We start from the raw sequence: 23,991 nt of genomic DNA, 5'->3' as shown, positions 1-23,991 counted from the left end.
GTAAACTCAAAAGTAAGTAAATTATTTCGAACAATGTAAAAAAATATTATATTATATTGACAGTTCATTAGAATCTTCGTGAAAATTTAAAACAATATTTAATGTAAAAATCTTATCTACTAGAATGGATATATTCTTTATATACAGTATATTAAATATAAATAAAGGAAGACGAACCCAAATTATTTCTAAACAGATTAAAGTATTATTATATAGTTCTAAAGTAAATAGTTATTATTTTATTTTGAAATGAACACATTGATATACTGAAGAAAGAAAAAAAAACTTTAACCTTAAAACTGCTCGGCTAACGGAACAAATAATGATACTTTGTCAAAAGAACGTTAATGAAAAAGCTGTCCTATAGTTATACTCGTCAGCAACTGATAAAATTTTGAAAATATCTGAAGGTAGCCTCTTCACTGCAATAACTAACCTTGTTATGTTGCACCACTCTATTAAAACTCCTTGTAAATTAAAACATTGAAACACTGACTTTTAAATTCAATATTACATGTATCTGAGAAATATAGAGAATCATAAGTACGGTCGCGTTACAATTTCCTTCCATTTTATAACTTCAACAATAATTTCATATTTTTTCTTCTTATTTTCAGCGCCAAAACTATAACATAAAGTAATTCTACATTTCTTTTTTAATTTATGTTCGTTACTGTTAACTTACAAGTTAGATACCGGAAAAATCATGTACTAACCAACCTAGGCTTAATAATATTGTCACGACACTAATCATCAGAACGTACTGAAATGCTATCGTTTCAATTTGACTTTATTTAATCTTCTTCCTCCCCTTCCCCCGATTCTCATTTCTATTCTTTTTGCTTATTGTCAATTAGAATAATCAAATCATTGCATAGTATTTTAATATCAGGGTCATGAAATTGTAACAATGTGCTTTATCTCTTGAAGTTCATATTTATCATGGACATCTAAAATATGTTTATATGGGAAGTGGGTCATGTGATATGTTCAACACGATTTGAATAGGAAACTAATTTCTGGTGATATAGATATACGATAAATGGGAAAAACGGTTGATTATTCTCACGTTATATCCGCTGGGCGTAAATTCAGCGAAATTAAAAGAATTAAAAAATGCACAACTGGATCTAGAATTGAAGCCGAATCTCAAAAATACAGCTGCAAGTTTACTCGGAGACCTCGATTCTATTCCTGATCCAGTTATACATTTTCAACTCTTTAAATTTTAATTCTAGCGTAACTACTTGTTTTGGAGCTATTCAAGTTAAATAGTCACGTAAAATGTTCAAAATTGTATGACTTTTAGACACAGATATCGGAATATCTGGCATATAATACCACTAAAGCTCTACCTATTGTTTTGATTGCCATATTGAAAGCGTACATCTTTCAATTTATTTATTTAAAATAAAAATAAAAACATGTGACGTTCTTTTAAACGTATCTTTACTTATTTAATCAACATGACTATATAGGTTATCAATGTTTCAAGTTTTATCATAATAATACTTAGTGAAAATTACTAAACAGAATTTAGGTATATTTATCATTGACACATTAATCGCGTTCGGACTATATTGCAAGGATTCGTACATCTACCCATACTATATAGCACATGTTTTTACTATGAGCATACTATGAATACATGTTTTTACCATTCATAAATAAATAATAGCAAGACAGAAGAAAGTCACACCGGAAGAGACGAAGAGGCCCGAAGAACCGAAGTTTCACGAGGATAGGCCTTAAAAGGAGCGTCTGGCTTGAGCGCCTGTACTGATCGTTTATGTACAATCCCTACTCCCGAGGTCGCTTTGGGTTAAGGAGTCTTACCCTCCCCGAGACAATTTTGTGCAAGGGGACTCTATCCTACCTCCTTCTAACAGCTTTGTATTAGGAGACACCAATCCCGTCTCAAGCAGCTTTTGGATAAGACACCATCCTGTCAACCCAAGGCAACATCTTATGCCTGAGGGGACCCTTTCTACCTAATATTGAAAACACCTATTTAAATTAATAATAGATTTATTGAGACTTTGTATAATAACTTTATAATACATTTTATAATAAAAGATAATGGGCTAAATCTCGTGTGGTTATTGACTACACCTACAAGAATATTACAATATTTATCCAAATAATTTAATAGCTTATTCACTTCAAATGTTGTGATAAAAGCTGTGTCTACTTTGTTTGGGTGATACATCTACTTCCTTTAGATTAAAAATAAATAAATGCTACACTATTCCATACAAGTGACAATGCTGCTGGTTTTATTTTTACTTCTACGGCAATTAACAAAAGTAATGTTTCTATCACAGCAGTTGACTAATAAGTGATTAGTACGATAAAATTTTCACAAAAGCGAGTGTTTGATCGTCTCCGCAAGTGTCTCGCCAATAAGCCTACCCGTAAGAAGCACACCAACAAATATCGACATAGAAGAATTTGTGATAGGATACATATGTATAACATGTAAGGAGGTGAAATGAAGCATTCTTTCTGAAAATAGTCCTTGGAAATACTTACGGCACTAGAGACCCTGATGGGTAAATGAGATCTCCGATAACTAGAGTATCAATATTCTGAAGAGGAATTTTACGATATTCCAGCTGCTTCAATGCAATAAAATCGTATTTTACTGTCGTTAACGTATTTGATGTTAGTAATATAAGGCGCTCCTTTTCATTGTCCCACAAACTAATTCTGAAAAGAAAACAATGCCAATATCAATATCTAAGAAAGAAAAAAAAATCACAAATAACTTTCTATCCAGTTGTTTCAATCTATGGAGTATATCAAAAGGTTATGAGTTTCCTTATGTCGTATTGAGAAGATAACTTAGGATTGACAAATCCACAATAATGAGATATAAAGGATGTTCCAAAAGTCTTGATCGGACAATGAAACATTATAAGTGCTGGGGATGACTGTGCAGTAAATAATTAATATGGGTGAGGATACAGAAAATGCCATTGACATACATTCAACACCATCTCCCCTTTGGAATACTTCAGATCTCTCACAGGGAAACAGGGGCAATGCCACTGTACCTATATTATATAGACTCAGTTACGTCAATTACCTTCTATGTTATACATATTTTTGACAGAAAATACACACATCTAAGGAATCTCTATAATCAAATACGTAACATGTAGGAACATAATATAAGGCAAGATGCATTCTTTACTATTGCCAGAAGAATAAAAATCGAGTTTTTGAAATATTGTAATGATTATGCAGTATATCTGTCTCACAGTAACATGGAAATAAGTCTAAAGATAGTCGTAATACATTAAATCAGTGGGTCCCACCTTTCTTGACTTAAGACATACTTTATTGAAGAACTACGATATAGCAACACACTAGTTTGTTTTATTATTATTAATAATAGTATGAATTGTAAATTATTATTAATAATAGTATGAATTGTAATAGTGTAACCCTACAGGTTTCTAAAAAATATTGACTCTAAAAAGCATTCACCTTTGTTGCTGCCACTGGAGAAGTTGACTGGGACACTTCTCTTCACAAAAACCTAGAAACCCTTTCAGAGATTAAGTAAAAAATAAATAAATAAATAAATAAAAATAAAAAAATAATAATAAATCACAATCTCTGCGGTCTGTACAGAGAAAATTTCATTTTCCCCCCGTTCTTCATGTAGACACTAGCTGCAAGACGTACATGTTTGCAGCTACACGTTTTATACGTTTTCCTACTTCAGCTCATAATATCATACAGCCTACAACCTTTCTACACATTAAACGCTCCATAAACTTGAAAATAGTTCTGGCCATAGAGAAGGCATTTCCTTCTACTGCCCGCCTCGTTATCAAATATGTTTGCAGTAGAAACGTATTTCATCAGATATAAAATTAGTTTTGTGTATAAATTTCTAATTACTTGCTTATTTGCGTTTATTTCAGTCAAATTTCAAAACCATCCAAATGTCACTGATTATTCTAGAGATTTTAAACCAAGAGATCTTATACGTATTCCGTTTTGGAACTATAAGTTAAAAAAAAGAAAACAATGAAATATAGCAATAAACATCAATTTTAACACCAAAGCATTAAATCTGAAATTAAATGTGTAACAAATATTACACTTTTAAGTATTTCATCATATCTTTATGTTTAAAAATTAATACAAAAAAGTATCTGAGACCGAGTTGCGAACCCTCGATCTTCAAGCTTCATAAGTTATTTACGAAGACTTAGTGCCTCATCACACTTGGCAAGTACATGAGTACAAGTACTTCTTGCAGCTAGTGTCTATATAAAGAATGGAGGGAAAATGCAATTCCCTCTGTATAGATCTGTGGGAATTGTGATGGATCTAGGCTTACCTTTTTGGTCTTAAGTCTCTGAAAGGGCTTCTAGGATTTTGTGAACAGGAGTGTACAATCTGTCTCAAAATTGATTAATTAGTACATGCTTCACCTAAAATTTCGCGACACGCCAGTTGGGATCCACTGGACTGAATACATGAACCAGTTAACTAGTCCCTTACAGGAGAGGTAACTTGAGATAACTTGTACAGATAAACCACCACGTCATAGTGGCATCTACCTTACTCCTTTAAACCCGTTCCGTATTATTTTTCCGTTCTTTTTTCTTATTAACTAACTTATATTCACTTACTCAGTTAGCAGCCACGACCCTAACATTTCTCCGTCAATATTTTCCAGGATTAGTTTATTGGCACATTCTTTCACAGCATCTTGCACCAGACTATCACGGTAAGTAAAAAATTCTCTCGCCTCCTCTTCTGTTGTAGGAGGCATCGGGTTCTGAGGTTGCCATAACATATCATTTCGAACTGGTTGGCACTTCGATTGATTTGACGATCTCGTAATACCTAGAAATGATATATTACAATAAAGCATACAAGTGTATAAACATTACTAAATGTAAGTTAATTTAATTATGATAAGAAGCACACATTCGTTAGATTTAATTGTAATGCGCTGCTATTTTAAATCCAAGCCGTCGCATGATATTTGGAAGTGTGGCAATAAGCTTTCCGGTCCGTATCATATGATCTAAATTTAAAAGAAAGTCTTGAAGTTTTTACTTCCCACGGTTATGCCGGTTAGGCTAAAGGAGACGGTGATGATGAGAAATGAATGAAATGGTGGAATGACGAAAGTGGGAGGAAACGGGAGGACGCCGAGGAAACCCACGCACACGGTGTTTGTCCACCACAAGGTTCAATTGGTGAGAGCTGGGATCGAACCAGGGACCTCAAGCACCAGAGGTGAACGCTCTACCACTAAGCCACCGCAGCCCCCTAAATTTAAAAGAATGAAAAGAAAAAAAAAATCGAATCGAAAGTATTAAACAAATTAGTTTTTGAAAGTAAAGATGAAATGTTAGAAGATTTTGGAATTTCGATTGATAATATAGTTTAGAAATATGAATTTGTAAATGATTAAATTTTGGATTGAGCATCGGAAGCTAAACCAACTGAAAACTGTATTTGTGTTTACATTTAGAACTTGATACTTAAATGAAACCTAGATATATCAAATTAGTTCGAGCTGTTGCAATCATATTAATATTTTGTCCACGTAGGATGTGCAGCTTTACAGAAACAGATGTTCTAGTTTTGAGAACAGCCTCTACGAAAGTTAGAAAAATGAGATATAAATGAATTGAATGATATGATAAAATATAAGAATTGTATATGATGACAAAGATGATGATAATGGGTAATGAATGCGTTACAATATGTAATTTTATAAAAGGACTTATGAAATTTAAATTGATTTCTATTAAAATATCGTATAAATATTAGTATGTTCTCAAATGTTGCATAGTCCAATTGACATTTAATAGACGTTTCCTGCACAGCTTGAGTATTAATGGTCAGTTTCATGCATGGCTGATAGAGTTCTTCATTGTGGAAGTTTCTCCAGTTGCGCACCGAACCTCCAATTTTATAATGGAACATGTACCAGTGTGTGTGAGTAGATGCATTTCAGAAAATGGCGACCGTTGACAAAGGACTTTCTGAGGTACAGACGAAGAATACGCAGACACTGAAGACAATATGCCGTGAATAATGAACAATACAGTTGGTAACAGTAGTAGCTAGATGGGAACCCGAGGTATCTTAATGAAAATAATGAAGAAAGAAAATGCTATTAGGAGTGTTAAAACCAAGGATCTTATAAAATAGAGGATCTGCCCTTACAACAAAATCTTGAAGTCATACGTCACAGTTTTGCCACCCCTACTCTGCCCACTCCGCCCAAAAAGATCGCAGAGTTTTGAGCCAACAATCATGGCGGAAACGAAAGTAACCAATCAGACGATGCCGAAAACGAGAGTAGGCAATCAGTCTTGTCGATGCTCGTTTTTTTTTTTCTTTCTTCCTTCATTAATTTAATAGGATGAACATACATATAGGCAGATCATCTATTTTATAACATCCTTGGTTAAAACCCTCTCCGAATTTTTGGACTGTGCGAGGAGTGAACTCAAACGAACCATCGTTGATTTTGAAATAAACTTAACCAAACGTTGTCATCTTTAACTATGCAGCTCCCCACTCTCACCATAGTGTAGGAGGAAGAAGGTGATTATAATTTCTAGCAATTCTTATATATTAGATTGTTGTGTGGATGGAGATTCCCACAGTAAAGAACACTATCCTCTCTTCTATTCATATCAGACATAGCTACAAGGCAGTCTACGATTCCTTGTAATGTCAACTTGAAGATGCATTTCCAATAAAATAACGTATTAATATACATATATATAGTTTAACTGAAGATTAATTCAATTATTCTTTTAACAGCCTCATCATCAATTTACACATTATAATTAACATATACGCATCACATATCCTTATATTATTTATTTCTATATTACTAAAACCATATTGTTCCATTATATTTCGTAGAGGGCTGTTTTAAAAAAGAAACACTAGAATTATCTCCTCAATGCATATACATATAGGCATCATCCAACAATTTACCGATTACTTTTCTTCCCGGAACTGCACATCATATTATCTGATAGATTACTTTCACTCAAAATATAAAATGGAAACTACAATTGGTATAGGTTCGATGTTCGATCCGAGGCTCACATATTTCTAAAAATGCACATTCCCAACTAATTCACAAAATGGTTCTTCCTTCATACATATTATGCCAATTTGTTTATCAATTTCGATTCGGAAAAATTGTAATTTCTTTTATAGATTTTGCAATTTTTAAATCATCTGATACGGACCGGTGTCCTTTTAAAACATCCTTAGGGATGTTTTGTACTGTAGAATGATTTAATTAAACGCATATTAAGTATTAACTAAGCCAGATTAAGTAAATATTAGCTAAACGATTTGGAAATCCATTCGTCCCTTTGACAGAACCTGTAAAATAGAAACAGGAAAGACCAGATTTAGTTTTAAAGCTAAATAATTTTTCATACGTCACGTGATGTTTATAATACTTAAGCAGCATAGTTTTTCAACAAAAACTTCAACTAAAATTTGTAATTTAATGCGAAACTGTAAACAGTGGTATGTTAATTTGAACATAAGTACAGTACATTGTTTCCTTCTATTTCATTTAAGAACAGAATTCAAGGAATCGTTTCCTACGGATTCAAGGTAATGGCGATACCTGAGATTTTAAGGATAAAAGTTTAAAATTTTTAGCCAAAAGATATGAAACACAAGTAACATTTTAGAGCAATATTCCTTTAATTATTAATCATCAGATTATTAATAAAGGTTCATTCACAGAATATATGACGGATGATCAGAAAGTAATGTTACAAAGCCTGCAGTGAAACGTTTATATATTATTTCATACAACCAATACAGCCAACAGATAGTACATACATTAGGTTATTTTTCGACATAGTCTACATATTGGCTGAGGCACTTGTCGCATCGTGGAATGAGTTTTAAGATTCCCTCCTGGTAAAAATCCTGTCCTTGCGTTGTAAGCAACGTTGTTACGAAGTGTTTCACCTCCTTGCCTGCAAAATACGGTGCACAACAGGGTTGGCAAAAACCATGGTTTTTATTGAAGTTTTCTTTTTTGTTTAAATCAGATTTTTTTGGTTTAAATAATTTGCTCTATATATTTATATCACATATGGACAGAAATAAATTTGTTTCACCTTGGTATTATTATTAAACAATCGGGTTGTGCTGGAAGGGGTCACATAAGCTTAAAGCGGAATCCAAACCCTTTCTCGACTTACATCCGAGGGAAATTGTCCTCCATTTGAACTCGAAACCGGAACTCTAATTGGCCACAAGTGCGATATGTCTGCCGACTCACTCAAGAAGGACTCCTCATAAAAATACGTTTCACTGATCTTTACATACTTGTTAATAGATTGTCAAGAGTCATTTCAGGACAAAATGATAAACACGTGCACAAGTGAAACCATTATACAGAATTACATATAGACAATTTCAAAATATTATTTTAGAGTACAGAAGAACTAATTTAGTCCAAGTTAAAGAAATATAACGACTTAATTTGCATATCACTAAGAAAAGTGCATACAGATACGAATTATTTGAGTCCACTTTGGCTCTGACCCATTTATAGATGAATAGATATCAAAGATACTTCTGATTTGAATAAATTCCTCTTGTGGGGTTTGTATGCTTCCGCCCCCCAGAAATAAAGTACAGCATTTCGATGTATTTTATCAATAATAAACATTATTAAAACGAAACAACATTTAGAATTTTTCTTTGATTGCAATTGCATAACAAATATAACACTATTAAAAAATCACAAAAGAAACATTCATAAACTTATATTTAAAAAAAAAAAAAAAAAAAAAAAAGTTGCTTTTGCAGTATAATCTCTTTGAGTAATGAATGGGTAATTTAGCGAATACGAATAATATACGGGAGTGAAACGTGATAACCCACAAATGTGTTTTCATCAAGACTTTACGAATACTTACTTTTACGAACATTTTTCGTTTTTTGGTTTAAACCATTAAAAAAAAAAAAAAATGGATTAAGCCAGCCAACCCTGGTGCACAATGAGACGAACGATTCCCAATTCTGTCATCAGATGCTGTAACGTGATCATCCTGTAGATCCGTCCTGAATCAGCTCTGCTACACGAGCGGTGTTCAAAATCTGTTGATGCCGTGCTGGGTCGGCCACTGTGCTCTTTGTTGGTGACGTTTTCTCTACCAGCCGCAAACATTCGATACCATTCTGCGACATGCTGGCGAGACATTACAGTCTCTCCGTAAATTTCTACCACCTGCCGGTGAATTTCGGCCACGGTAACATGTTTCACCTAGGGATGGCCAGAATCGGTTCCTGGTGGAACCGGTTTTCGGGTCTGAACGAATCCGGAACCGGTTCTGAAAACCGGATCTCCAGAACCGGTTCCGCTGGAACCGAAACTTTGTGACCATCCCTACACTAAACCCGAGCTGCTGGCAGGCTGTGAACAGTGTGCTAGATGAAATGGAACCGACAGGCAGGCGCCCAGGCGGCGGCCGCTTGTCTCATTTGGCTAAACAGGCCAACTCATTTGGTTAAACACCCACTGCTGGACCAATTTTTTTTTTCTGGGGGCACAAGCGCATGGTCCTCTTTGCAGTTTTGAAGGTTAACTTTGTGCCTCCTTTACGGGTCTTTCGGATCCAGGTCTGGAACCGGTTCCGGAACAGTTTTCGGATCCAGGTCCGGAAACGGTTCCACCGGAACTTTGTAGCCATCCCTAGTTTCACCCATAGAAATCGAATAACTGAGCGGACTTCTTCGCGAGTCCAGTTTTCCAAACGAGTCGCCATTTGCATTTACCTTATAACTAGCATTGTAGGTGTGGGTGGCTGAAACTCTGCACAGTTGCCAACTCCATATATTAAAATTACAGCACATTGCTCATTCATCTATAACACACGAAATTCCAGAAATATCAGCCTTTTAACTTTAGTTACTGATTCTTCCTCGTACAAGCTAAAGAGGTTAAAACTATACGTGGAAGAATGTAAGTTACCGTATACAGTAAAAGTTAATTGACAGTGATTGTGAGCGTGTGGCCCCCCTCACTCCCATTCCATTTTAAATTTCCCAGTTACTGTTGGCTGAATTGGAATGAGGCTTCATGTACTGTTCGTCGACGCAAACTGTGTTTTTGTTTTATCTTTGTATAAGTTGGCAATCCTGTGAGTGATGACTCGTGCTTCCCGTCCACCGAACAAAGGAGGTGCAAAGTGGCTATGACAATCTAAAAAAAATAGTCCCTTGAATTCAAATGCCATCGTAAAATATTTTTACTGTTTTTAACACTTTAATTATTTTGTTTTAATGGTGAACTTATTTAACGCCCTTTGATGTTTGTATTTCTGATGAAAGATATTTATTATGAATATTTATAAAATCTTTTCTGGTGTGCTCAGCGTAAACATACTGACGTTGAGGCAAAAAAGCCGCGAGTGGTACTCTAAGTGGTTATGGCGGTTGATTGGTTCTGCTACAGTGACGCCCGAGAAGAATATCAAAGTTTTGCCTCGCAATCGTTGAAGATTTAATAAGTTTGATAATGAAAAGAGTGAGCTAAATCTGCGCAGGTATATAAATATAAATTTAACACAAAATCTATGTTCGTATACCAAGACAACGTTTAATATGTGAAATCATGTAAGTAACGAGGCATGAGCAAGGAACTTATGCAAGTAAAAGGGTGAATTCCACTTGGAATTGAAAAATAATAACTTCCACGGAAGCTAAATAATGACTGTCCAACGAGCAACAAGAAGCATGGAGAAATCTTCTTCGTAAGAATGACTACATGATTCCCCCCCCCCCAAAATCCATCAATTTATAGTGTGGTTAAGTGTGATACCGAAATGGCGTGTGTTTAATACTAGTGCATTGCGTAATATAAAATTTAGCCGGCATTCGTAGTGCGTCATCTTCCTTAAAGAAAGAAAGAATAAAATAAAAATATATAATAATCTCTTCGCATAAATTACACGTTAATAAAGTTTTGGGCTTATGGTGTGTTGGTACATGTTAAATAAATCACTAACAAATGTTGTAATGTTGTAAACGTAAGTATTATAAACCTGTGTTAAGCGAATAAAATTTACACACTATCTATTTCTTTATGTGCAATTACCTTTACAGTATTTCTGCACAATCACTACAGAGTTGCTGGATGTTATGTCTAATGACTTGCACTTATTCCGCTGATACCAGCAGGCGTGGCAAGGATGGTGGGCACTCGCAGTCGCAACCTCAATGAAATAGTATTTTGGTTCGCGATCCAACTTGGAGGTTTGCGCACTCTCTATTGTAGTATTATCTTTTTGTTGCGAATGCCTTCTTCACACCAATTACTAAAATCCACCACAGGTAAGCTGTATTGAACGGGAGTTGTTTCCAGCAGAGTTATAAGATTTGGTTATCCCGAATGGGATTAGGTAAGGATCAGACTCTGCCAGTCACAAAAGTGGTTAGCTCGAACAAAAATTAGACCCTCCAGGCCATAAGAACTGCTGCCCCGAACTGGAACCGAACCCAACACGATCCAATCGTGTTATAAAAATGGCGCTCCGAAACAGGAACAGAACTCCTTCACCGTACATGTAAAAAGTAGTGATTTATGTGTAGAAACGTAAAGGTATAAAGTATCTGACTCGTACTTAGAAATTTTACATAACTGTGAATAATGGATGCAAGTAACGTTAAGTCACTTTTAGAGGCAATTAAAGCTGAAATGCAAACTTTGCACGAGTCGTTAGAAACTAAAAGTGCTGCTTCTAATAAAGAAATGCAAAATTTACGTGAATCTTTAGAAAACAAAATTGAAAAAGTTAATGAGTCTTTAGAAAGCAAAATTGTTGAGATCAATGATTCCTTAGAAAACAAGATGTTAGAAATCTCAGAGGCAACAAAACAACAGATCGACGATAAACTCGAGGTGCAATTAGAAATATTCAAAAAAGAATGCGTAGGTAGATATGAACAAATATCCAAAGAAATAGATGAGAAATATGAAAAGGTTAATGATAAATGTGAGAAAATATGGGGGAAAACACTTCAGAATTATCAAGAACTTCAGAACATTACGGTCGATTTGGGTAAATGTGAAGAAAAGGTGGACCGAGCTTTTGAGAAAATTGAAGCAATCGAGGGGTCAGTAAATAAAATTGAAGATAATTTGGAAAATAAAGAAAAAATGTTAGTGGGATTAAATGATACGACCCATAAGTTAGAAAGAAATGTCGTAGTTTTGCACAGTAGGGTTGATATTTTGTCACAGAACGCTATCCCTCCTGGTATTGATATCGTTAATATGAACCAAAATATTGCTTTAATAGGTGACAGGTTGTCAAGTTTAGAAATTAAGGTAGATGAAACCCAAACGAAGTTAACCTCATTAGCGGAGAGCGCTAGCAGAGAAGTGAGTGAGCGTAATTGGCGTAGATTAAGTATATCCGGTGATGATAGGAGTAGTCTTAAGTCGAAATACAGCAGTAAGGAAGAAACTAGTAGTGCCAACCAAACAGATTGTAGTTCTTCGACAGCTAGTGAGACAACAAAACTAAAGAAGCGTATTAAAGTAAGAAAATCAGATAGGGGTGACGTAAAAAGGGCTAAACGACGAATATTGCGTCACGGTGACATCGAAATGTTCCCGAAATTTTCTGGTTTAGAAGATGATGAGTCACCAGCTTCGTTTTTAGAGCAGTTTAAGATCGCAGCGCACGCTGTAGACGTACCTGAATCCCAATATTTAGATGTATTAGGGTTTATTTTTACCGGTAACGCTCGTGAGTGGTACAAGTCAAAATTAGGTACATTTCGTTCATTTAAAGATTTCACTAAAGAATTCAAAGCTCAATTTGGTTCTGAACAAGTCATCGCAAGCAAACTCTCAGTGTTGCAATCGCAAGCGTTCAATCCGAAAACTGATGGTACGGTTTCCGATTTCGTTCACAAAAGGTTCAATAAGATACGTGGTTTGTCACCTAATATACCGGATACTTTTATTGTGAACACAATTAAACAGTTGATCCCTATTTCTTACCGACGACAATTAGCGTTGTTCCCAAATTTAGATTTCAGTTCATTTTTAACAGCCATACAAAATCTTGAAGCACTGTATTATGACAGTAGAAATACTAACGATAGAAACAACTTTCATGGTAGAACTGTACGTGTCAATCAGGTAGACGAAGTGCAAGGGAATTACGAGAATTTTAATAAGAGGGGAAATTATGGTAATGAAAACCACAAAAACTCAGGTAAAGGTAAGTTTGACGGACCCAGAAGAAAGGGAACTCCGAACAAGAGAAAGTTCTATTGGAACAAAGGTAAGAATAATCACAGAAGGAATAATGATCGCAATGAAGGTCAGGGTAATAATCGTAGCAATTACGAAGATGATCACGAGTATGAAAATTCAAATCAAAACGAAAGAGTGAGCTTTGTAAATAGTAACCATGATGAAGGTATGAACCGAACACAGCCAATGTCTACATATACTCAATCTGCACCACAATTTCCGTATTATAGCCCAAGAGTTATGTTTCCTCAAAACAAAGATCAAACTTTAAACTAAAGTTGCTCTCCAACGCGAGTGCGGTTGGCAGAGTTGGTAATGTAAATGGTAATTTTAGTACTGAAAGTCAAAATGCACTCAATGATTCGCAATGCGAGCTTGTTGTAATTGGAAAGAATGTAGTGAATGTAGTAAGCTGGGACACTGATTCATCTGAAAGTAGTGATGAAGAACAGAAATTTAATAGCCAAGCTAGGTCAGCTGAAATAAAAGTACATATTTTAAATCAACCGGTAGTAGCCTTGTGTGACTCTGGAGCTTCGGTTAGTATTTTGTCGTTAGAGACATGGAAACGTATAGCGTCAATTATATCACACCCTCACTTGCGACCAGCTCCACATATTTTGTTGGTGGATTTTTCAGGTAAGAAAAAGAAACAGGTGCAAGGTGAAACAATATTGTGTATTGAAATAGGGAAAGTTAGTTTTGACGTACGTGTGCTAGTTGTCTCTGATTTGAATACTGAATGCTTATTGGGTAGAAATTTTCTCACACAATCCAAGGCAAAGATAGATTTTGGTGATAATTCTATTACGGTTGAAAAGGAAGGAGAAATTGTTAACGTACCTATGCTAGGTGCTCAAGCTGACAATATGAAAGTTACAAAAATTCTGACTAAAGGTGATGTAGAGAAAAAGGTAAATTTTGTATCTCAAGTTGGTATTGAAGCAAAAATGAATGTTACTAGCGACAGTGATGATGAATCAGAAATTTTATTTGAAATTGGAAAGGTAAATGTAGAGTGTCCCATAGTAAATAATTTGGTAAGTGAAAAACAAAAATTAGAAAAAGAATGGGTTAATCATGTTGTTCTTTCTGATCAAGCTTATAATAAAATTCGTAATTCTTGTAGTAATGAAAAAGAAATGAAAGTGTTAAATCTAGAAGTTGCTAACGAAGATAAATTTTTGTTTGATTACTATTCACAGCAAATTTCAGAGATAGACTGTGAGATCGAAAAATCGCATTGTAAATCGTTAGATAGAGCTGCAGTTTGTAATACATTTGATAGTAAAATTGAAAGTGAATTTGTTCCAATTTCAGAAATACGGGAAAGGGTTATGGAAGCACAATTGTCTGATTTTGAGAAAGAGAAATTGTTCAAATTGTTGTTGAAACATAGGAAAATTTTTAAAAATATTCCCGGACGTTGTACCAAATTTGAATATGAAATTGAGGTAGACACTGATCAACCTTTGGTTAAAAGGCAGTATACATTACCATATAAATTCAAAGAACATATTGATTCGCAAATCGATGAGTGGTTACAATGTGGCGTAATAGAATCTTGTGTGCCAATCCATTCTCACCCAATCTTTTGCGTGCCAAAGAAAAACACTAGTAAAATGCGAGTGGTAGTCGATTTAACTGTCTTGAACAAGCATGTAAAAATAAAACAATTAAAGGTAAATAAAATTGATGATTTGTTGTTAAAGTTTCAAGGTGCGAAGTATGTTTCAAATATTGATTTAGTAGGAAGTTATACACAAGTTCCAATTTCTGAAAATTGTAGAGATTACACAGCCTTCTCGTGGAATGGCAAAATGTATAGATTTACATCTATCCCTTTTGGATATGCAAATGGAGGTGTAGGATTAATGGCTTGTCTTTTGGTTGTCTTAGGCCATGCATTGTTTGACAAATTAGTTACGTACATCGATGACATTTCTGTACCAACATTTTCTTTCGATGAACAGTTAGAAATTTTAAATTTGTTGTTTACAAAATTAGAAGAAGCCAATATGACTGTAAATTTAAAGAAATCTTCATTTTGCAATACGAGTTTTCAATTTCTTGGTTTCGTAGTCACACCTGAAGGCGTGAAAAAGGATCCGTCGTATGTAGAAACAATTCGAACATTGCCTCGTCCGAAAAATGTAAAGGAACTTAAGCGAGTGTTAGGTTTGTTCGAGTGGTGTTCAAAATTTGTATATCATTTCGCTCATTTAGCCAATCCATTGTTTGAACTTCTGAAAAAGAATAAAAAATGGGTTTGGACTGACGAATGTGATCAAAGTTTCACTAAGTTAAAAGCATCGTTAGCTGAAGAAGTGTTGTTAAATCATCCGCTGTTAGATCACGATTTTTGTTTAGTGACAGACAGTTCCTTGGTAGCAGTGGGAAATATATTATTTCAAGAAGTTAACGGTGAAAAACACATACTTGGTTTTTACAGTAAAACTTTGAATAGTGCACAACGAAATTTCACTATTACAGAATTAGAGGCGTATGCAATCGTTACAGCTGTACGTAAATGGGGACATTTATTATATGGCCATCATGTGAAAGTTTACACAGACCATAACTCATTAGTGTTTTTGAATAAAATTCGCCATTGGACCTCTCGTTTGGCTCGGTGGAGTCTTGAACTACAGGGATTTGATTTAGAAATAACGCACATTTCAGGTAGTGAAAATGTAGCCAGTGATGCATTGTCCAGGATAGTTTTAGCTCCTCCTAGTGAAATTCTGGATATAAACAATTTAGAAGTACTTCCATCATTCTTCAGAAATCTCACACCAGGAGAGTTAACTGAAAAACAAAAGGAACATCCTGAGTATAATAAAATTATCAAATTTCTAGAGAAACCAAACGATCCCTACAGTAAGATGCAAAATAGAAATGTAGAGAAATTCTACAAATTAGAAAATGGTATATTGTTGTATAAGAACTTTCACTTTCCCAATAGTTGGAGAATTTGCATCCCACCATCTTTAGTAAATCTGGTAATTGAAGAAATGCATAATAACCGTGGACATTTCGGGTGCGAAAGAACTGTAAGCTTTATCAGTGAGATCTGTTATTGGAAATCTATGCGGCGAGACGTGATGAACTATATTAACGATTGTCTCGAGTGTAAACGAACTAAAGTCGATACTCGACCCCCGGCGAGACCTTTAGAAACCATACAGGTGAAAGGCCCTAGGAGATTAATTTCGATTGACATTATCGGACCTCTTGTGCCATCTCCCTCAAAGTATAATTTATACTCTCAGTTTTGGATGTCTTTACTCGTTACCTTGTTCTTTATCCGATCCGGAACGCTACTACGAAGTGCGTAGTTAAATGTTTGGAGACATTGTACTTCGTGCATTTAGGAATACCTTCAGCTATATTGGCGGACAATGGTAGTTGTTTTATCTCTAAAAACTTTAAACAGAAAATGGAAGAATATGGTGTTAAGATATTTTATTCAACGCCTTACCATCCGGCGTCGAACGCGGTGGAGAGAATCCATCGGGACACGAACAGGCTGTTTAGACTGTTTTGTAAAGATGATCATGGTTCTTGGGAGAAATTTATACCACAAGTCGTTGTGTTGCTGAACTATTCTATATCTAGCAGTCTTGGCGCGAGTCCAGCCAGTTTACATTTGAACATACAGGCTGAAAAACCTATCTTCGAACATTTTGGCATTTTTACGAATGATACGAACGAAAACGATAATGAAAGTTGGGACAATAAATTGGTAATGGCAGATTTTAAAAGAAAAGAAGTGATCCGAAAGCGAAATGAAAGGTATAACTCACAACAGGAGAGTAAACATAAAATACAGGTGAATGATCTGGTTTTTTTGAAACAGACAAACTTAAGTTCCGCAACAGACAAGAAAATCGCCAAATTTTTCAATGTGTTCAAGGGACCCTATCTTTGTGTTAACAAACCATCAAATTCAGAAAAGGTGTTCGAATTGTTAGATCCTTTAACTGGTAAATCAATTGGTTCACATTCAGTGGATAGACTTAAGGTGTGGAAACCTACGAAACAAACTCGTAAAATTTGGTTAGATTTAGCAGTAAAACATAGTTCTGAGAAATATCATGATGTAATTTCAAGCGAATTTAAAAATTCAGATCTAGAAAGTAGTGTCGAAACCGTTCTTTGCAATGCATTAACTACAACACCAGTATGTTTGTCTCAAAGTGTTCAATCGAGAAGTAATAACCAACGAATACATAAAATTTTAGAGAAATTGCTAGATATTGATAAGTATTTGAATTTTCTGTACTGTAAAAATTTATGCTCATCTGATGTATTGGAATTTGCGTTAGTAAATCTACAGAATCCTTATGTGACACTAAATGAGCAAGTACAAGAAAAGTAAAAAAAAAAAAAAAAAATTGTTTCATATGATTTATGCAGGCATCTGTGACCCGCTATGCGACTTCCAGATGGCCGTTGATATTTCTTTTCCAAAGTAATGGAAAAACCAGCAAAGAAATATGCCAAGTCATGGAGATGAGGTTCCCCCCCCCCCTTATATATATATTTGGGTAACATTATATTTATGTAATGCTCGGAGTAAGCTATTTTGGTAAATCCCATTCTTTATTATTTTACGTTTTTAACTTTGTATTCTTTAATTCAGCCTCATCTCAGGGTGGTAAAATAAATAATTCATTGTGGGTAGGTTTCTTCAAAATTTAGCCAGGCAGATCTTGTCGAGTGATTAGAGAGAGTCATAGCTGAATTATTACGTTGTAAAAGTTTAGCTGTGAATCTTAAAGGCGCCGATAAATTTTATTGAATCTCGACTGAAACGTATATTATTGAATATTGTGCGAAAATAAAGTTTTAATATGTAATATGTTTTGAAAAATTATTTACTAATGAGAGAACCCATTTCGTATATTCATGTCATGTCACTATACTATTGCATTATATTTGAAAATTAACTTGTAAGTTGATATAGTGTTATTTAAATGTTGTATATTAAAGGTTTGAAGAATTGTTATTTTGAGAATTAGTTATAAGGAAGCATATATTGATGAAAAGGTTATTTTTGCATTTCATGTGTCATTTTTCTCAAAATATTGAAAATTTTATGTGTTTAGTATGATAAGAATATTTAGTGTGAGGTGTAGTAATACGAGTCAGATACTTACAAAAACAAAAAAAAAAAAAAAAATTTATGATATAAGTAATGGTGTAAGAAATATATTAGTTTGATGTTAGTAAATAGAATATGAATAGTATATGATATAAAATGAAAATATAATAGATAATCAATATTTTTCAACTTATATTGAAATCTTGTCTTATAAAAACAAATGTAATTTTATATTTTCGCATATACACACACACACAAAAAAAAAAAAAAAAAGAAAGCCCATTTAAAGTAAATAGCCCATAAAATAAAAGCCCATCTACGTTTGTGTAAAGTGTTAGTGAATCATAATGAATCAAATGTTAATCATGGAAGAAACAAGAGGAATAATAACCGGAAAAATAAATTTAAGAAGAGGAAACCCAAGATCCCAGGGTTCTGATAATCTTCAAAGAAGATCATCGTCCATGTCGCACGCCATTTGTGAGCGTGTGGCCCCCCTCACTCCCATTCCATTTTAAATTTCCCAGTTACTGTTGGCTGAATTGGAATGAGGCTTCATGTACTGTTCGTCGACGCAAACTGTGTTTTTGTTTTATCTTTGTATAAGTTGGCAATCCTGTGAGTGATGACTCGTGCTTCCCGTCCACCGAACAAAGGAGGTGCAAAGTGGCTATGACAATCTAAAAAAAATAGTCCCTTGAATTCAAATGCCATCGTAAAATATTTTTACTGTTTTTAACACTTTAATTATTTTGTTTTAATGGTGAACTTATTTAACGCCCTTTGATGTTTGTATTTCTGATGAAAGATATTTATTATGAATATTTATAAAATCTTTTCTGGTGTGCTCAGCGTAAACATACTGACGTTGAGGCAAAAAAGCCGCGAGTGGTACTCTAAGTGGTTATGGCGGTTGATTGGTTCTGCTACAGTGACGCCCGAGAAGAATATCAAAGTTTTGCCTCGCAATCGTTGAAGATTTAATAAGTTTGATAATGAAAAGAGTGAGCTAAATCTGCGCAGGTATATAAATATAAATTTAACACAAAATCCATGTTCGTATACCAAGACAACGTTTAATATGTGAAATCATGTAAGTAACGAGGCATGAGCAAGGAACTTATGCAAGTAAAAGGGTGAATTCCACTTGGAATTGAAAAATAATAACTTCCACGGAAGCTAAATAATGACTGTCCAACGAGCAACAAGAAGCATGGAGAAATCTTCTTCGTAAGAATGACTACATGATTCCCCCCCCCCCAAAATCCATCAATTTATAGTGTGGTTAAGTGTGATACCGAAATGGCGTGTGTTTAATACTAGTGCATTGCGTAATATAAAATTTAGCCGGCATTCGTAGTGCGTCATCTTCCTTAAAGAAAGAAAGAATAAAATAAAAATATATAATAATCTCTTCGCATAAATTACACGTTAATAAAGTTTTGGGCTTATGGTGTGTTGGTACATGTTAAATAAATCACTAACAAATGTTGTAATGTTGTAAACGTAAGTATTATAAACCTGTGTTAAGCGAATAAAATTTACACACTATCTATTTCTTTATGTGCAATTACCTTTACAGTATTTCTGCACAATCACTACAGAGTTGCTGGATGTTATGTCTAATGACTTGCACTTATTCCGCTGATACCAGCAGGCGTGGCAAGGATGGTGGGCACTCGCAGTCGCAACCTCAATGAAATAGTATTTTGGTTCGCGATCCAACTTGGAGGTTTGCGCACTCTCTATTGTAGTATTATCTTTTTGTTGCGAATGCCTTCTTCACACCAATTACTAAAATCCACCACAGGTAAGCTGTATTGAACGGGAGTTGTTTCCAGCAGAGTTATAAGATTTGGTTATCCCGAATGGGATTAGGTAAGGATCAGACTCTGCCAGTCAAAAAAGTGGTTAGCTCGAACAAAAATTAGACCCTCCAGGCCATAAGAACTGCTGCCCCGAACTGGAACCGAACCCAACACGATCCAATCGTGTTATATGATGTAACTTGTCCAGCAACGTTGGGTTTATAAAACGATTCGTGCTGAGGAAACTAATTATAAGTAGACCTTTACTTACTATTAAAAATACTTGGTCTTTCTCAAGGTTTTCAAAAATTCTACTACATTCATTTCCTGGTCAGATCTTGTTTGCATTCTCCCTTCCAAAAGTGTTCCCAAATTCATAGATAAAAAAATATGTATGCTCAGCTCACAACACACGAACTAATGAGAGACTGGCATACAGTACACACCTGTCTGTATCGTAAAGGATTTTTTTCTTTTTTAACTTAACGCTCCACTATTATACACCGAGGCTAAGGGAGGCGGTAATGATGAGAAATGAATGAAATGATAGAATGAAGAAAGTGGGAGTAAACGGGAGAAGTCCGAGAAAACCCACGCACACGATATTTGTCCACCACTAACCCCACTTGGTGCGAGCTGGAATCGAACCAGCACGCATCAGAGGTGATAGCTCTACAACTGAGAAATATGAGTATCTGTGTTATATAAATTTTCTCCGTATCTCTCTTTGAACGTGCTCTACAATTATGCAAAAGTCGGCTAGAGAAACGGTGATAATAAATAAAATGGCGGAACAAAGAAAGTTGAAGGAAACGAGAGTACACTGAGAAACTCATGCATAGGATATTTTTTTTACAGGAAATTCCTTATCTTTAATCTGTCAGGTATAAGGTACATTCCAACATTTAACTATAAAACGAAGTTGAAAAATTACGCGTAAAGCGGGCGAAGCAAAGCGGCCTGGGACCTATAAGTTAGGTACCTCCCCGGCATTTGCCTAGTGTGAATGAGGAAATTCATTCATTCAGGATGGATGGCTTGAAAAAGCCTTTTACACTTTTTCGACCGAGTGCTCCCACCAGTAACCGAATCCGAGACCGCTCGCACCGAAGGCTAGAGCGTTAGCGACTACGCTACATGGAGCCTAGTGTCATTTTTATCTGTAAGGATACTAACTGAAGCGGGCACTACAAAGTCGACCCTTAGGATATCCCGTTGCACTCTGAGACATTGATTAGATTTCGAAGTTCAGCATTTCTTTAGTCTGATGCTTATTTCATGTAATTCGTATTGGATGATACTCTTTAAAGTTTTTTAACATACAAGACGTTAATTCTAGGTTAAGTTCTAAAATTCGTCGTCCATTTCTAGCAAAATTTTGAAAATTTACCGGGAAGAAATGTATAATTTGCTTGTTTGTGTGCTTGATAATGTATAAGGAGAGCGAAAGTTTGTTTATTTTCTTACATAAACGGTTTTCTTATATAAACGCAACTATTTGGCAAGCGAAGGGAACTACTTGGCGGAAGGTTATGTCATGGAAGGATTATGGGAATGTAATGAATATTTGTTTTGTAAACATGGCTGGTGATAATCAGGAAAATCTATTAAAAGCAAGTAAAAGTTACGGCTTAATAAATCTAAAAATAAAATGTAGAAAATGCGGTAAGCAAATAACCGTGAAGAAAGTTGCACTGGCTTAAGTTTAGAGTCATCCCTCCAGTTTCAAACCTACAATAAAGCAATTATAGGTATTATATAGCAATTATAACATTGTTAGGTTAGGTTAGTTTAGAATAGATTAGATTGGTTTAGGTTGGGTTTGGTTAGTTTAAGTTAGGTTAGCTGGTAAGACTTTAGTCAGACTAAAACAGTGACTAGACCCGGTTCTCAAAAAATTAACAGATTCTCTACGTTATGCTTATATAATTCTATAAAACACAATGCGGAAATATCTTATTCAACGCACAGATTTGTCGTCCTATACGACTACCATGCTGCTGAATCACAGAAACCTTCCGCGTGTTGCAAATAGTACCCACTTCTACATAACTTTTTTTTTTAATATTAAACAGATATTTAGTGCCAAACTTACACATCTAAACGTCACATAAGAACCCCAAATCATTGTTTCTTACCGCATTTCTCCTGTAAACTCAACCCGTTGTACTTTTCAATGTAACGGTAAGTAACGTACCAACGTAACACCACGGTTCTACAGCACAGGTCCTCTTTCGCATTTAGCTGTAATAAAGACAGAAAACAACGTGCTCTAACCCGCCTTCACTCGCTAACACTCGCTCGGCAATACTGTGCGAATGACATATTAAACTTTGGTACACAAAGGAATCAATTATTACGCTTTTAGCCAGAAACAAGGCGGACGACCAACTTCGGAATAAATGCCTTAATTATTATCTCTTTTAAGTTTAACGACCCACGGTTATGCCGGTTAGGCTAAAGGAGACGGTGATAATGAGAAATGAGTGAAATGGTGGAATGAAGAAAGTGGGAGGAAACGGGAGAGCCCCGAGAAAACCCACGAGCACGGTGTTTGTCCACCACAAAGTCCACACGGCGCGAGCTGGGATCGAACCAGGGACCCCAAGCACCGGAGGTGAACGCTCTACCACTGAGCCACCGCGCTCCCCGTTGCCTTAATTATTATTAGCGGGGCGGAAATTACTCTGGCTTCCTATTTGCTGCATGGGTACTCTATATTAGATCATTATGCACATAAATACTAGGTTAATAAATTAGTCCAATATTTGCCTTTTTATGTTATTTCTGCACGATTCTTCATGTTATTGTCGAAGAACAACCATAGAAGTAGAGTAAAAAAATAATCTTTAGCTATTACTTAAAAAAAAAATGCTAGTGAAAAATCTGTAGATTGCAATTGCAACTAGATTATTGAGGTTGTCTTACTTTTTTTAGGAGAAAAGTTCACCGGGGATACAACATCAGCACCACTTAATACCACTGGTTTCAGATTGTGTTCTGGTTGCGAATAATCTTGACCATCACCACCTGTCCTCACCACTAGTCTATCAGTTGACAACGAATCAGGTGTCAACGGTAATTTCGCCACTGACTCGTTATCACTCGGTTCATTGCTTAGACTAGGACTCAGCCGATATGCATCCTGTATTTGCAGCGTAGCACCATAGAACTCGGCTGTAGGTCCATCTTCTAATAACGAATCATCATTATTTGCAAACTCTCCAACACTTTTCTCTCTATCTACCATTTTTACTGATATAACGAAGCCACTCCCCCTGCTGTAAAATACAAATACACATCACCACGACCACAGCAGAAGACTGCCACTGACAATGACAGTGAGCAATTAGTTTTTAGTATCGTCTCAGATTATTAAAATTCAGTTTTATTATAGGAATTTTAAGGATGTCACCCTATGGTCAGTTAAAATAAAAACCTTGGGCCTTATGCAGAGTCGTTCTGACGTATCATTAGTGGAACACAAATGTGGATCAATTTAAAACATACAAAGATATTATCTATAATGTCCTTAGCAACGTAAAAATGCATAAGCCAACACGTAGTGAAAGTGTTTTTTATGTCGTATACAGTGTTTTGCGACATCCTCGTTTAGATTTATACGCATTGTCGTGGTTAGATGGCATTCGTGTTTTTTTTTTTTTTTTTTTTTTTTTAAGCTTGTAGTACAAGTTGCTTAGTGTCTTTTGCACAATAGTTCTTTTCGTGTACGCACACTGAAGCCCTCCTAAAGTTAATCTCCACAC

At 35.2% G+C, this 23,991-nt stretch overlaps 1 protein-coding gene across 4 annotated transcripts in view; it reads right to left on the bottom strand.

Moving 5' to 3' along the window:
• LOC145672120 (tumor protein p63-regulated gene 1-like protein) overlaps nucleotides 1-23,548 on the bottom strand; it is a 55,834-nt gene extending 32,286 nt beyond the window's left edge. For all 4 annotated transcript variants that reach the window (XM_081741398.1, XM_081741399.1, XM_081741400.1 and 1 more), the window contains exons 1-3: nucleotides 23,153-23,548; nucleotides 4,653-4,869; nucleotides 2,533-2,709 (exon numbers count right to left, since the gene is read on the bottom strand). In XM_081741398.1, coding sequence (XP_081597524.1) covers nucleotides 2,533-2,709; nucleotides 4,653-4,869; nucleotides 23,153-23,474 — 716 coding nt within the window. In that variant the 5' untranslated portion in view covers nucleotides 23,475-23,548. The remainder of the gene's footprint in view (nucleotides 1-2,532; nucleotides 2,710-4,652; nucleotides 4,870-23,152) is intronic.
• Between the last annotated feature and the right edge of the window lie 443 nt (nucleotides 23,549-23,991).

The sequence above is a fragment of the Thermobia domestica genome, chromosome 15 (assembly GCF_964235325.1).
Source record: "Thermobia domestica chromosome 15, izTheDome1.hap1.1, whole genome shotgun sequence".
Taxonomy (NCBI): Eukaryota; Metazoa; Arthropoda; class Insecta; order Zygentoma; family Lepismatidae; genus Thermobia; species Thermobia domestica.
Note: the sequence above shows the minus strand (reverse complement) of the source record. Positions and strands in the feature narration are given on the sequence as shown.